General features: G+C 37.9%; 1 protein-coding gene across 7 annotated transcripts in view; it reads left to right on the forward strand.

Annotated features, from left to right (window-relative positions):
• The window catches only part of DNM3 (dynamin 3), a 574033-nt gene that overhangs the window by 236279 nt on the left and 325595 nt on the right, over window positions 1-12159 (forward strand). For all 7 annotated transcript variants that reach the window (XM_065883171.1, XM_065883141.1, XM_065883152.1 and 4 more), the window contains exons 11-12: window positions 3996-4082; window positions 8858-8928. In XM_065883171.1, coding sequence (XP_065739243.1) covers window positions 3996-4082; window positions 8858-8928 — 158 coding nt within the window. The remainder of the gene's footprint in view (window positions 1-3995; window positions 4083-8857; window positions 8929-12159) is intronic.

The raw sequence follows: 12159 nt of genomic DNA on the forward strand, positions 1-12159 counted from the left end.
ATTTTGATGACTTTGACAAAAAATTGTGTTCTTACAATGGTAAGCTTTTAGTTCAACATCCAGAGCAAAAGAGATTGAAAATTATAATGACTTAAGTGGTTGAGAAAACTGATTGCACCTTAAGTAAGAGATGTAGAAGAGAGGCAAGGAATTGAAGTGAGCAATCAGCTGAGTATCTGTTAAAGCTAAGTAGAATGTCATGCAAACTGAGCCAGGGACTCTCCTGAATGAGGTAATGAAATGAGTGGCAGAAAGCCTACTCAGAAGTCATTCTGAATGTCAGTAGGACTTTTTTTTTTTTGCCTTTTTCCTATATGTATTATGAAGAATTGGGACTGGAGCATTACATTTGGGAGCCAGCAATTAAAACCATCATTTTGAGTTTTATACTCCCACAACATTTTTTACACTCCTACAAACCTTTTAAGATCAACCAATTAGAAACTGTACTGGCTTCATTACTGCCTTTCAGTAATGCCTAGATCTTTCCTGCTTACTGTCCCCTTCAATATTTCTCTGAGGGCAGTTCTTCTAGTGTATTCTCTTTCCATTTTATCCCACTTAGAATTTAGGCTCATTTACATCCAGTTTTCTCAGTTGTAGATACAAAAATATGGCTCTGGCGGGTTCCTTTCCTGATGAAATTGAGCTTGGAAAGATCAGGAGGTACGCACAAAAAAATCAATCCTCCTGCCAAGGGCAGTAGATTGGAGGGTTCTTAGATGTTTCTACTTCATGGGATGCTCTTATCATTTTGGCCTTTCCTTGACTTCTTGATGTCTGCATACTAGTCTGTGGTCCTTGAGCTATCAAGTATTTAGTTTCTGAATAAATATTTATATTGCCACTCTTTGGTGTTTTAGAAATAATCTGCTATAATCCATTTTCTAAATGCTATTGCCATCCCCATCCTATTTAGTAGACCGCTATTGCTTGTGTAGTCACTTCTCTGCAGGAGTGTGGTTCTATGTTAGTGTGGCTATCATCAAAAGCAAGTATGCAATGATAGCTTGGGGTACTCTCTGAGTGCAGAAGAGGAACAATTGCTCTGGTGGCGTAGTGCAGGCTAGTGGTTTGTGCCAGACGTGCCACCTAGTTTTGCATTAGTCAAGAAGAAGGACAAGTATTCATCAGCTATCCCTTCCATACTTAGAGACTTTTTATAGGCCTTACAAAAAATAACTTGCAGTATTCTCAGAGTATAAAACGGCTTCTGGAATGATAGAACTGTCCCCGAAGAATGTTTCCAAAACTCAGAATGGAAGCTTCATTTGTGTCTTGAAGTTATTCATGAAGTAAGCACCTAAATGAGCACAGATCTCAGGATTCAGCTAGGAGTCTCAGTAAGGGGGTGATGGTTTGGTGATCTCATGAACACACTGGGCTGTGAATTTTGAGGTGACCAAGGCAGCCAGGTTTCTATGCTCTAATGATATTGTTATAAAAGTACTCTAGGACTTCCCTGGTGGTGCAGTGGTTAAGAATCCGCCTGCCAATGCAGGAGACACGGGTTAGAGCCCTGGCCCAGGAGGATCCCACATGCCGTAGAGCAACTAAGCCCGTGCGCCATAACTACAGAGCCTGCGCTCTAGAGCCCGCGAGCCACAAGTACTGAGCCCGTGTGCCACAACTACCAAAGCCCGAGCGCCTAGAGCCCGTGTTCCGCAACAAGAGAAGCCACTGCAATGAGAAGCCTGTGCACCACAACGAAGAGTAGGCCCCTCTCGCCGCAACTAGAGAAAGCCCGCGCACAGCAACAAAGACCCAATGTAGCCAAAAATAAATAAATTTTTTTTAAAAAGTATGTTCGTTGTGGAAAAATTTGGAAAATGCAGACATGTATATGGAAAAAAATTAAAATTATGCATAAGCCCATCATTCAAAGAGGTTGTTGCTATTAACATTTTGTAGTATTTGTGCAGATTGTTTTCTGTGCACAGACAGCAGACTTACAGCATTAGGTGATTTAACATTTATATGTGATTTGTAATCACAGTGGTTCCATGAAGTAGTGCAGTTTGTTATCTTGCTAAGACACTGATGTGCATCATGCATGCTATAAAGTAGGTGCGCACAGTGACTCCAATGACCATGGAGCAATCACATCTCAGGGAGGCCTAGCATACAAGTTAGGGGAAATATTATGTGCTACAGTATTACTCAAGAATTTTGGAGTTTTTAAGGTTTTTGGCTATATCCTCAAAGAGTATCAAGTGTATATGGTAGCCTGTGACTGTGAGTGTGTGTATATGCTTGTGTGTAATCACATTTTATATTTAGTAGCCTGATTTTCTTCACCCAGTGTCATAGACACTTTAGCATGTTATTAGATATTATTCATAAATTAGATAGTATTATATCAAATATTGCTATTATTTGGAATGGCTTATTACATCCCATTAGTGGACCTACCTTAATTTATTTAACATCATTGGATACTTAGATGGCTTATAGAGTTATGTCTATTTGTCTTATAGTTGCTATTACAAGTAACGCTGTGATGAATTTCCTTATTATTTTAGCTCAGAATTCCATGAAGCAATTAGACTGACGTGTGTGTGTCTTTAAAACTTTTGAAACATATTGCCAAATTGCTTAACAGAAAGATTATTCTCATTGACGTCCCTTCAGCAAGTTTAAACTGTGCTAGTCTCAGCACACCTTCACCTGCATTAAGTCTTATAAAAATGATTATAGTAACTTGACAACATAGTAGTTATTATCTTTCTTTGTATTACTCTGTGCAGTTTAATATCTCTTGTTGACCATTAAATTTCTTTTTAAATTAAATCACGTTTTTTACGTGAAATATTAGTGTTAATCTTATTAATTTGCAAGTGCTTTTTATAATAAATGGAATTCATCTTTGCCTGTCATAAACCATGAATTTGCCCACTTTTTTCCATTTCTATTGCTGCCATCCCTGTCCAAGTCCCCTTATTTTCCATCTGAATTGCTTCAGAAGCCAAAATTCCTAACAGGTCTACAAGGATCAAGCTCCTGTTTACCATTCTAGCTTTGCCTAAAGACCATCCCCTTGCTCTCTGCACTGACCTTCCTTTACTTCCTTGACCACTCATTGTCCCTGTCCTCTCCTGTGCTTGGCAAGCTCCATTCTCCCCACAACTGACTTTGCCCGACTAAGCCCCGTTTTTAGGTTAGGCTTCCTTGAACATCCTTGTATTGACAGCATCCTTTTCTTTTCTTCCTTGCACTGAAAACAACTATAAATGATTCATTTTTGCAAACTAAATTTTGGACAATTACCTGCATAATTGAGATGGGATAAGTGATTGACATGCATTATTTCTGCAGTTTTGCCAAAAATATGTATATAAAAACACATCTGTTAGGGTAGAATTTTAAAAAAATGATCTCTGTGGTTCATGGAATGTGAATCATCCTCAAAGAGTGATGGACAAGACCGGGAACTCTGGAGTCTGAGGGCTTGGGTAGGAATCCTGGACCCACCGATTTTGAACTGTGTAGTCTGGGGCAAGTTACTTAACCTCTCTGCACTTTGCTTTCCTCCTCTGTAAAATGGGGTTAATAATCGGATCTGTCTTTTATGATTGTTGTGAATTTCGAATGAGGTAATTCATGTGGTGCTTAGCACACAACCTGGAACATGGTAAGCACTCTATAAATGTTAGGCATTTTCCTCCTTTTCATCCTCATTTCTGTCTTCTTCATCTTTGAACTTTATTAAGTGCTAACTCTGTACAGCATAGAGCTAGATGGTATCTGGGTTTCTGTTTTCTTTGCAGGGAATATCTCTGCTGGTTTTGAAGTGCTTCTTCTCAGATAACGTAGTAACTTCTGATTGTAGTTTGTGCCGTCTTTTCTGTCACTCTGCCATTCTTCTTTAGGATATTTCATTTCTGCTTCCAGAATGGTAATGCATGTCTTCTGGAATACAACATAACTTATTTTTGTTTCTTTTTTGGCAGTATAAATATTTGAGTATTAACACTCAGATCTGTTTTTCTTGACAGCTGGCAAACTTCCCCAGACTCTGCGAGGAAACGGAAAGGATTGTTGCTAACCACATTCGTGAGCGAGAAGGGAAGACAAAGGACCAGGTGAGGAGAGGCCTTCCCTGGTGGGCAGGGTCCTTGTGGGAAGTGGAAGACCTCTCCAGGGTTGTTTGGTCTCCAACAGTTGGCGTATCCCTGAATGGAAAAAAAAAAAGAGCTGAGAACACCACCACATATGTTTATTTTTACTTATTTATGAATTTTATACGTGTTGCTGTACTAACATCTTGCATATGTTAAAAATATAAACATATATAAAGACCTTAGAAGGATAACATTTAAAAAGCAGTAATAGGAGTTCCATTATTTTTTTCAACACTTCATGAATCATCATGTGTACCCTTAGCATGTACACACCCCACTTTGAAAACCACTAATCTGGAAACATATCACATATTTTCTTTAAGATCGGGCCCACAGATGGGCACCAGTATATTCATAAATTGCTGAAATGTTTTGCAAAATGTTTAGTGTTTTTATTTTTTTTCTTGAGGAGAATGGATAAAGCTATTCATCAGCTTATCCATGGAACCTATGACTAAAAAAATAAAAACATTTAAGAACAGCTCTTTTAAGCATTTCTAACTATTTTGTAAATACACATGGTTCGTAAGGAGTGGCTTTGAAATTGTCTTCGAATCTTGGCTAACTACGAATGAATGGTTATTTTCAAGTGAGGATAATTCATTGAAAAAAGTTAAGGACTACGTGAAAATAATTAAAGCTTCTTAAATTTAGGTGGATGTTTTCTTAGTTACTTATAAAACATTATAATGGGAAACACAAAGGTTTTCAGATGCTCTTCAGTTCCAGGACACAGCTGTGAGTGTGACAGCATGGAGAGGACACTGGACTGAAGCCATGTGTTCACCACAGAGTAACAGCATGTTCTTGAGCAAATCACTTCTCAGGACTGTTTTTTTCTCATGTACAATGTTGAAATGTTGGTCTATATGATCTCTGAAGTCCTCTATAAGTTAGAATTCCAAGATTTTGTGGTTCTTAGGTGGATTGGAAAGAAGGAGAGAAAGAACTGGGGAAAAGGAGGAAGGCAGAATAGGAGAGAGAGAGGTAGAGACAAACCACAAGGAGAGAGACACATGCAACATGTGTTAGAGGGTGCTGTAGGGTTGGGGTGGGCGTGGAAGGAGATAGCGAAGAGACAGAGGGATGGAGGCCTGGCAGGTTGGGATATTTGTGAGTGACTCTGGTAACAACCTGCTGCTCTCTGCTCGAACTTTGGGATTCATTGCTGCTACTTTTTATCATCGCGTGTTTTTTTTTTTTTTTTTTTTGCGGTATGCGGGCGTCTCACTGTTGTGGCCTCTCCCGTTGCTGAGCACAGTCTCCGGACACACAGGCTCAGAGGCCGTGGCTCATGGGCCCAGCCACTCCGCGGCATGTGGGATCTTCCCGGACCGGGGCATGAACCCGTGTCCTCTGCATCGGCAGGCGGACTCTCAACCACTGAGCCACCAGGGAAGCCCTATCATCGCGTTTTGAAAGTTAACTAACGATTATTCATTGTTTTCACTTATTTTGCAACTTTCTCACTCTTGGAGTAGTCACAATAGCCAAAAGTGGAGAAAATAGGCTTTGTGACTTAGTAGAGATAAACAAATCAATGTTAACTCATGAGCCAGTGAAGTCAAGCCTGGGTCCAGGTATACAACCCGAGACCAGAAGTTCCCCCACACACCTAATGTCACGGCTCCTGCTGGACCAAGAAAACGAGTTCTGTTATCAACTGTACTCCTGACCTTAAGTAACTAAGATAACCGTTTTAATTTGTGTCTTTATTCTATGAAGTTCAAATGATAATACATTCTACTTAACTCTTAGGGATCCTGTGTAAAAACAGTATTGAGGAAAAAGTTGTACAATTCTTATCTTAATTATCTTTGTGTTCATGTCTAAATCAGTTAACTTCTTCATGTTTCAGAGTTTTTGTTTTACTGAAATGACACACTCAAATTTTTCGTTGTCATTAAGATTGTGGGCTCCAGGGACTTCCTGGTGGTCCAGTGGTAAAGAATCCGCCTTCCAATGCAGGGGACGTGGGTTCCACGCACCATAATGAAAGATCCCACGTGCCTCAACGAAGATCCCATGTGCTGCAACTAAGACCCCATGCGGCCAAAAAAATAAGGAAAAAAGTTATTAAAAAAAAAAGAAAAAAGATTGTGGGCTCTGGGTTCAGACTGCCTGAGTTCGAATCCAAGCGCTATCATTTGCTTTCTGTGTAAATGAACAAGTTATTTATTAATTTTACACTTCAGTTTCCTCATCTGAAAGTGGAATAATAATGGTAGTTAACTCACAGGTATTTTGTGAGGATGAAATGAAGTAATCCAGATATAGCTCTTAGTTCTTCATTAATTTTAGTTGTTTTTGTATTCCTAAAGAGCTATGACACATAGTAGACATGAGAAAGAATTGCCTTTTCTGATTTCAAGGGAGACTGTCTCCCATCTGTACCTCTGATGTAGTGGTTACTTCATTCCCCAAGTGGGAGTTAAGGGAGGGAGCGAGCATCTCTCTCCTAAGTGACCATCTCAGGTGGCCTGGTTTGACAGTTAATCAACTGCCTGAAGAAGCTGGTGCCTGCCACTGCTAATATTGACCTGTGTGGCATAGTAAAAACATGCATGTTTTTGGTAACGTGAACATGTCAGTTTGCATAGATTTCACGTTTGAGTTCTGAACTCCGTGCTGCTTTAGGCCATATGGTACTTCTGAAGTCGCTGGTCAGAGAGTGACCCATTTCCTTAGACCTCTGTGCCAGTACTGCTTTGAGGTATTCTTGCAGTTTTTTTTAAAAAATGGAATTATTACCAACCTCTGCTCTGGAAACTTTGTGTGTGGGGGAAATTCTTCAGAATTAAAAATATGAAAAACCATAAATCTCTCTGAACGTTTTTCTAAAACAAAGGTTTTTTGAGCTTTTTTGAGCTTCGGTGTGTGCCTGCTGTTATTCCAGGTGCTTCCATACATGTAATTGCATGTTGAAATGGTTGGCTTTGTGGGTGATAACTACTACCAGGGGTATCTTTACATTTCTTCAACTAAATTTTCAATAACTGTGGGTGAGAAAGGCAGTGAGAGAGAGTGAAAAAAAGAGAAAAAATGTACTTTTTTCCTTTTCATCCCCCACATGCGACCTGGCTCTTTTCCTAGGATGAAAACAGACTCCCAGTTTCCAGGAATATGAATGAGAACAGCCATAGTTGTTATTTTTCTTCCACTTTTCCCCTGTACTGCAGTCCAAGTTAATGTGTGTGAACGTCCAAGATATTCACGACAACCTTTGGCAATGTTGAGAATTATGTAGATGTTTTGCTCTTTATGGTGGCAACTACTAATTTGTGCTTAAATATTATGGTCTATTGATCCAAACTCCTAGCCAAATGGATTTGGGGTATAAAATTTAATAGAATCTGGATTTATTGTAGGGAGAATAGTGGCAATGCCACAGATAATCTAATAGTGATGACTCCTCCTAACTCTTCAGTTTTCTTCATTAAGAGAAGAAAAAAAACTATTACCTGATGATATGAAAGTTTTTCATACAAGTATGATATTGTTGACCCAGTTAGTGCCTGGGCATTGGCTTTATGTTGGTAGTGGGGATGGGTTTGGCGTGATTTAGTCTTTTTTTCGGTAGGGCTCCTCGGGGCTCACAGCAAGATTTGGTCGGATGACCAACTGAGATTAGCCACAAAAGCAAAGTCTCAGAGACCATAGCATTGGGTAATGAGTGAGAAACAATAATACTTGGCCATGTACTAATTATATGGGAATAAATTTCTCCCTTTAAAATAAACTATTCTTCAAGACTGGTAGATAGTCATAGAATTTACAGCCACAAATGTTTTTCAGGCACCTGTTGTGTGTATCATGCTAGGTTCTGGGGATAAAGTGGTGAACAAGATAAATATAATCTCTGCTTCCATGGAGCTTACAGTCTTGCAGGGAAGCAAAACATCAAACAAAATATAATATAAATAATTAATTACATTTGTGATAAACACCACAAAGAAAAAGTATAGGGTATAATACATAAAAATATTATCATGATTTATAGACTGTATGAGAGTAATAGCATGATCCAACTTGGTCTTGGGTGAGGTTGTGGGGTGAGGATCAGGGAAGGCTTTCCTGAGGACGCACCTCCTGGGGGGCATTATATAGACTGTGCCAACAAACTGTTACCACGAATGCTTGGATGCACTCAGATTTCACCTTCAGTGAAGCAAGCCTATTGATCTCAAGGAGGCTTTCTATTTATTTGTATATTGCCTTTTTGAGTTGGTTGATGAGATACTTCTCCTACTTGCCTATAGGTAGCTTAAAGAGATAGAAAGAGGAAAAACAAGAGGTGATATTGCTATTTTGTGGCTAACAACATATGATGTCTACAGGAGCAGGAAGCTCTAAGCAGCTCCTCCATGGCCTTCGTGCCACATGTATTTTTATACATGTGCCCTTTTGAACATTACACCTATGTTTTAGAGGAATAGAATAATTCTAGGTTCTGTGTTAAGTTGGCTCTGTGTTAAGTAAGCATGTTAAGTACATGCTTATAAACTAAAATGCTGTTGTCTTCATGTGGGACTCAGACTTTTCACATAGATCTTTTGTTTCTGAGTTTAGAGTAAAAATGAGAGTCTAATGAAAAAAGTTAATGCAACTTTTCATTCTAACTGAAGCATCCTTTTTAAAATTAAATAAAGATAAATGATTTGTAGGCTATTACTGAATTTAGTGTTTGAGAATATTTAAGATGGGTTTTCACTGAAGTGATTCTCTTGGACTTACAGGTACTGCTGTTGATCGACATCCAAGTCTCCTACATCAACACCAACCACGAAGATTTCATTGGCTTCGCAAAGTACGTGAAATCCTTGATTGTCACATGCATTCCTCCTGCTGGTTTGCCTCAAATACACATGTGAATTTCTACAACAACCCCAGCATTCTGTGTCAGGATTAACTCTGAGTCAACCTACTGAGGAGATCTGAGCCTCGTGGCCATGGGGCCATTTTCTCTGAATAAAGGAGTTGGCTTCTTTATTGTACAGCATGTGAAATCATATGTAGCTCAGATACTCCTTGTTTTTGGATGATGACCTGCAGTTTGTACTTGAGCTCCCATAGATAAGCAGTAACAGATGCACATTTAAAATATGTTAGGGAACAATTTCTCACATAAATTTGAAATATCAAGTGCAATTCACAGGATACAAGCTATTTGGCCATCCCTAAATCAGACTATAGTGGCCTATTTTTTTTTAAAAAACTGTCCTTTGTGAACTTAGATATAATCTTTTTGGATGAACATTCTCTTTTCTATGAAGTATATATACTTTATATAAGCTTGTCTATATATTGCTATTCTATCATACATGTGTTCTGTTATATTCTAATATTCTGTTGGTATATTCACAGATATTGTCAGGTAAACATTATGCTTAAGTATTCAAGGTTGGTTATTTATTGTGTGACATTTTCAAGACCCTGAATTTACCATTTTTTCCTGCCCATTAGTGGAATCAGTTTTTTATTGCTTTTAAAGAATTTTGATTCTAACTCTAAAATATACCTGTGGCATGTAAGTGGTTCAAACCTCAAGTATATAAAATATAGTTTATTTTATATAAAAAATAAGGTAAAGAGGCCTATGTACTGTTACTTTACTATGTATTCAAGAATAGGGACAAATAAAAAATGAAACACAAGAAAATGTAAAACTAGCCTGACTTAGTTTTACATTTTGACTTAGAAGAAACAGATATCTAGATCATGTGATCTAAACTAAACAGTGGCCTGAGGAATTTATAGGCATGTTTTAGAGAGGAAAGTCCCAGTTATTCAACAGAAAATTGTCTCATTCTGAACATAGCCTAACGAACAGTGTATACACATTTTGCATCCAGCAGTTATTACTACTGTGTGGTACACTAGTTTTTGGTTTTGGTACATTAGTTTTTTCAACTGTTTTCTGTCTGTGACTTTTGTGTAAAATTGTTAGAACTTAGTGATTAATATGTTCCTTTAGACAGTTGTCTGTTTTAGCCGCACTGCCCGCTCCAACTTCTAGATAGGGATTTACTCCACAGCCGTTTCACACAGACCTGCTCCCCTGTCTTCTAGCCCCCATGGCTCTCATCATCTGTTCTGCTCATTTCCCTCTGCAAAATCACCATTGGGAGGAAACCTAGACTCTGATGTGTCTTCTTGTCCCTAGGCCTGGGAGGGTGGACCTGAGAATTTCTACCTGGTTTTCTGTGTAGTCAGTGAAATCCTTGTGGCCTGTTCCGAACTCTGCTCTAGTTGCTATGGGGGAAAGAAAAAGAAAAGGAAAAAAAAATTGTCTTTTAGGAGCTTGCCTAATAATTGAAAAGTATAGAGAAATGCAGGTAAAAATTTAAACTGATGTATTCTCCATTTACTTCACTTGTTTCTTTGAGGAATTTAAAAGAAAAAGAAATCCTTGAGTCATTTGAAATAACCAGGAATACTGCCTTTCATGTTGACTTTTATTGGTTACAAATGCCAGTTCGATTTTTGTAAAAATGTAGCAGATGCAGATATAAACTTGACACCGTAACTTAAAAGTGAAAAGGATATTGCAGCACTGTCCTGTTATGGTATCCTGATTCAAGGAGGAAACAGAGAAAAAAATCATAATCAGTATGGAAAGTTTTGAACATGTTTTTTAACCAGCACTAAATTTAAATTTCACCCCTATACTCTGCTTGAAACATTTTCCCCCTAGATTATCCTTTAACTTTTTTTTAAAGATAAATGGTCCAGAGTTTATGTTCTCCAGTAAATTTTAATATTTTCTACCTCAGAAACTGTTGAACTAAAGTATTAGGTTGACTGGGTTTTCAAAGGCGTATAATTTTGCAAATGAAAATACTTCAATTACAGCCTTTTGGTACAGTCTCTCTGTAATCCAAGTGACAGTCCCATTTTTCCAGCAGTGAGATAGATTGTGAACCTTTATGATGCTAGGGGGCTAAAAAGAATCATTGTTCAAACTGCTTTAGAAACCCAGCAACTTTGCACGTTTCTCATCTAATTTAAACTGCATACCTAAACTTCTTTTTGAAGGACTGGTCTGGGAGTCAACAGTCTGAATTCTTTTTCCAGGGTTTGCCACTGATGAGGTTTGGGTTTTGGCCACTTAGTCTCTCTGTATCTCAGTTTATTGCTCTGTCAAATGGAATAATAAAAAATCCCTGTCTTGTATACTTTTCAGGATTGTTGGAAGATCAAATTAATGAAGTTATGTGAAAGTGCCTTTGAAAATTGTGGTGCAGTCTGTAAAAGTGAGAAAGTACCATATGTACACACTCACACACACACACACACACACACACACACACGGGAACTTGATTCTACGAGATGTACCATTTTACTTCATTTATGACGTTTTTAATGACTGGAGTATGATTGCCACTGAAAGACTTTTTTAGTTGCTGATGTTATCTCCAAATGTAATATTTTGCACTGAGACTCAGAGGTAAATGTTCTTTCTGTTTGTATGCTGAGTTGGAGTGCATTTCAATTTGACATGGGATAATTATGATGATGAAGAAATGTTCATTTCAAAATCACTTTGAGGAGTTGTGGTATTTTTTGTGCTTTTAAAAATTAAAAAAATATGGTTGTAGCTATAAATTTTGAAGTTGGCAGGAATGCTGTTTCCATCAAGGAAGAAAAGTCAAGCCATATTTGAAGACAATTATGTAAGTATTTTTAAGTTCTGAAGATAGAAAATTAAAGTCTAGAGTTGAGGAAAATAAGCATTAGTTTCATGAGATTTTTAGAGATTTACTGAAAGAAGAGGACCACCCCTCAGATTTATAGGATGGTGATGTATAGAGTATTTTACACATGTAGTTTGTTTTTCAACTGGGATGACTTTTTGTTCTAAAAATTACCAAAAAGAAAGGAATACAAACTGCTAAAATTAGATTAATGGAAAGTGATGTCTCAGAGTAGCATTCAGAACAACTCAAAATTCTTCTTTTTGCTATAGAATTTATTCTGCCATGTTGAATATGTGAAACTTTTTTTTCATCTCCCAGTTATTTGTTAAACATGGACCGTA

The sequence above is a fragment of the Phocoena phocoena genome, chromosome 1 (genome assembly GCF_963924675.1).
Source record: "Phocoena phocoena chromosome 1, mPhoPho1.1, whole genome shotgun sequence".
Taxonomy (NCBI): domain Eukaryota; kingdom Metazoa; phylum Chordata; class Mammalia; order Artiodactyla; family Phocoenidae; genus Phocoena; species Phocoena phocoena.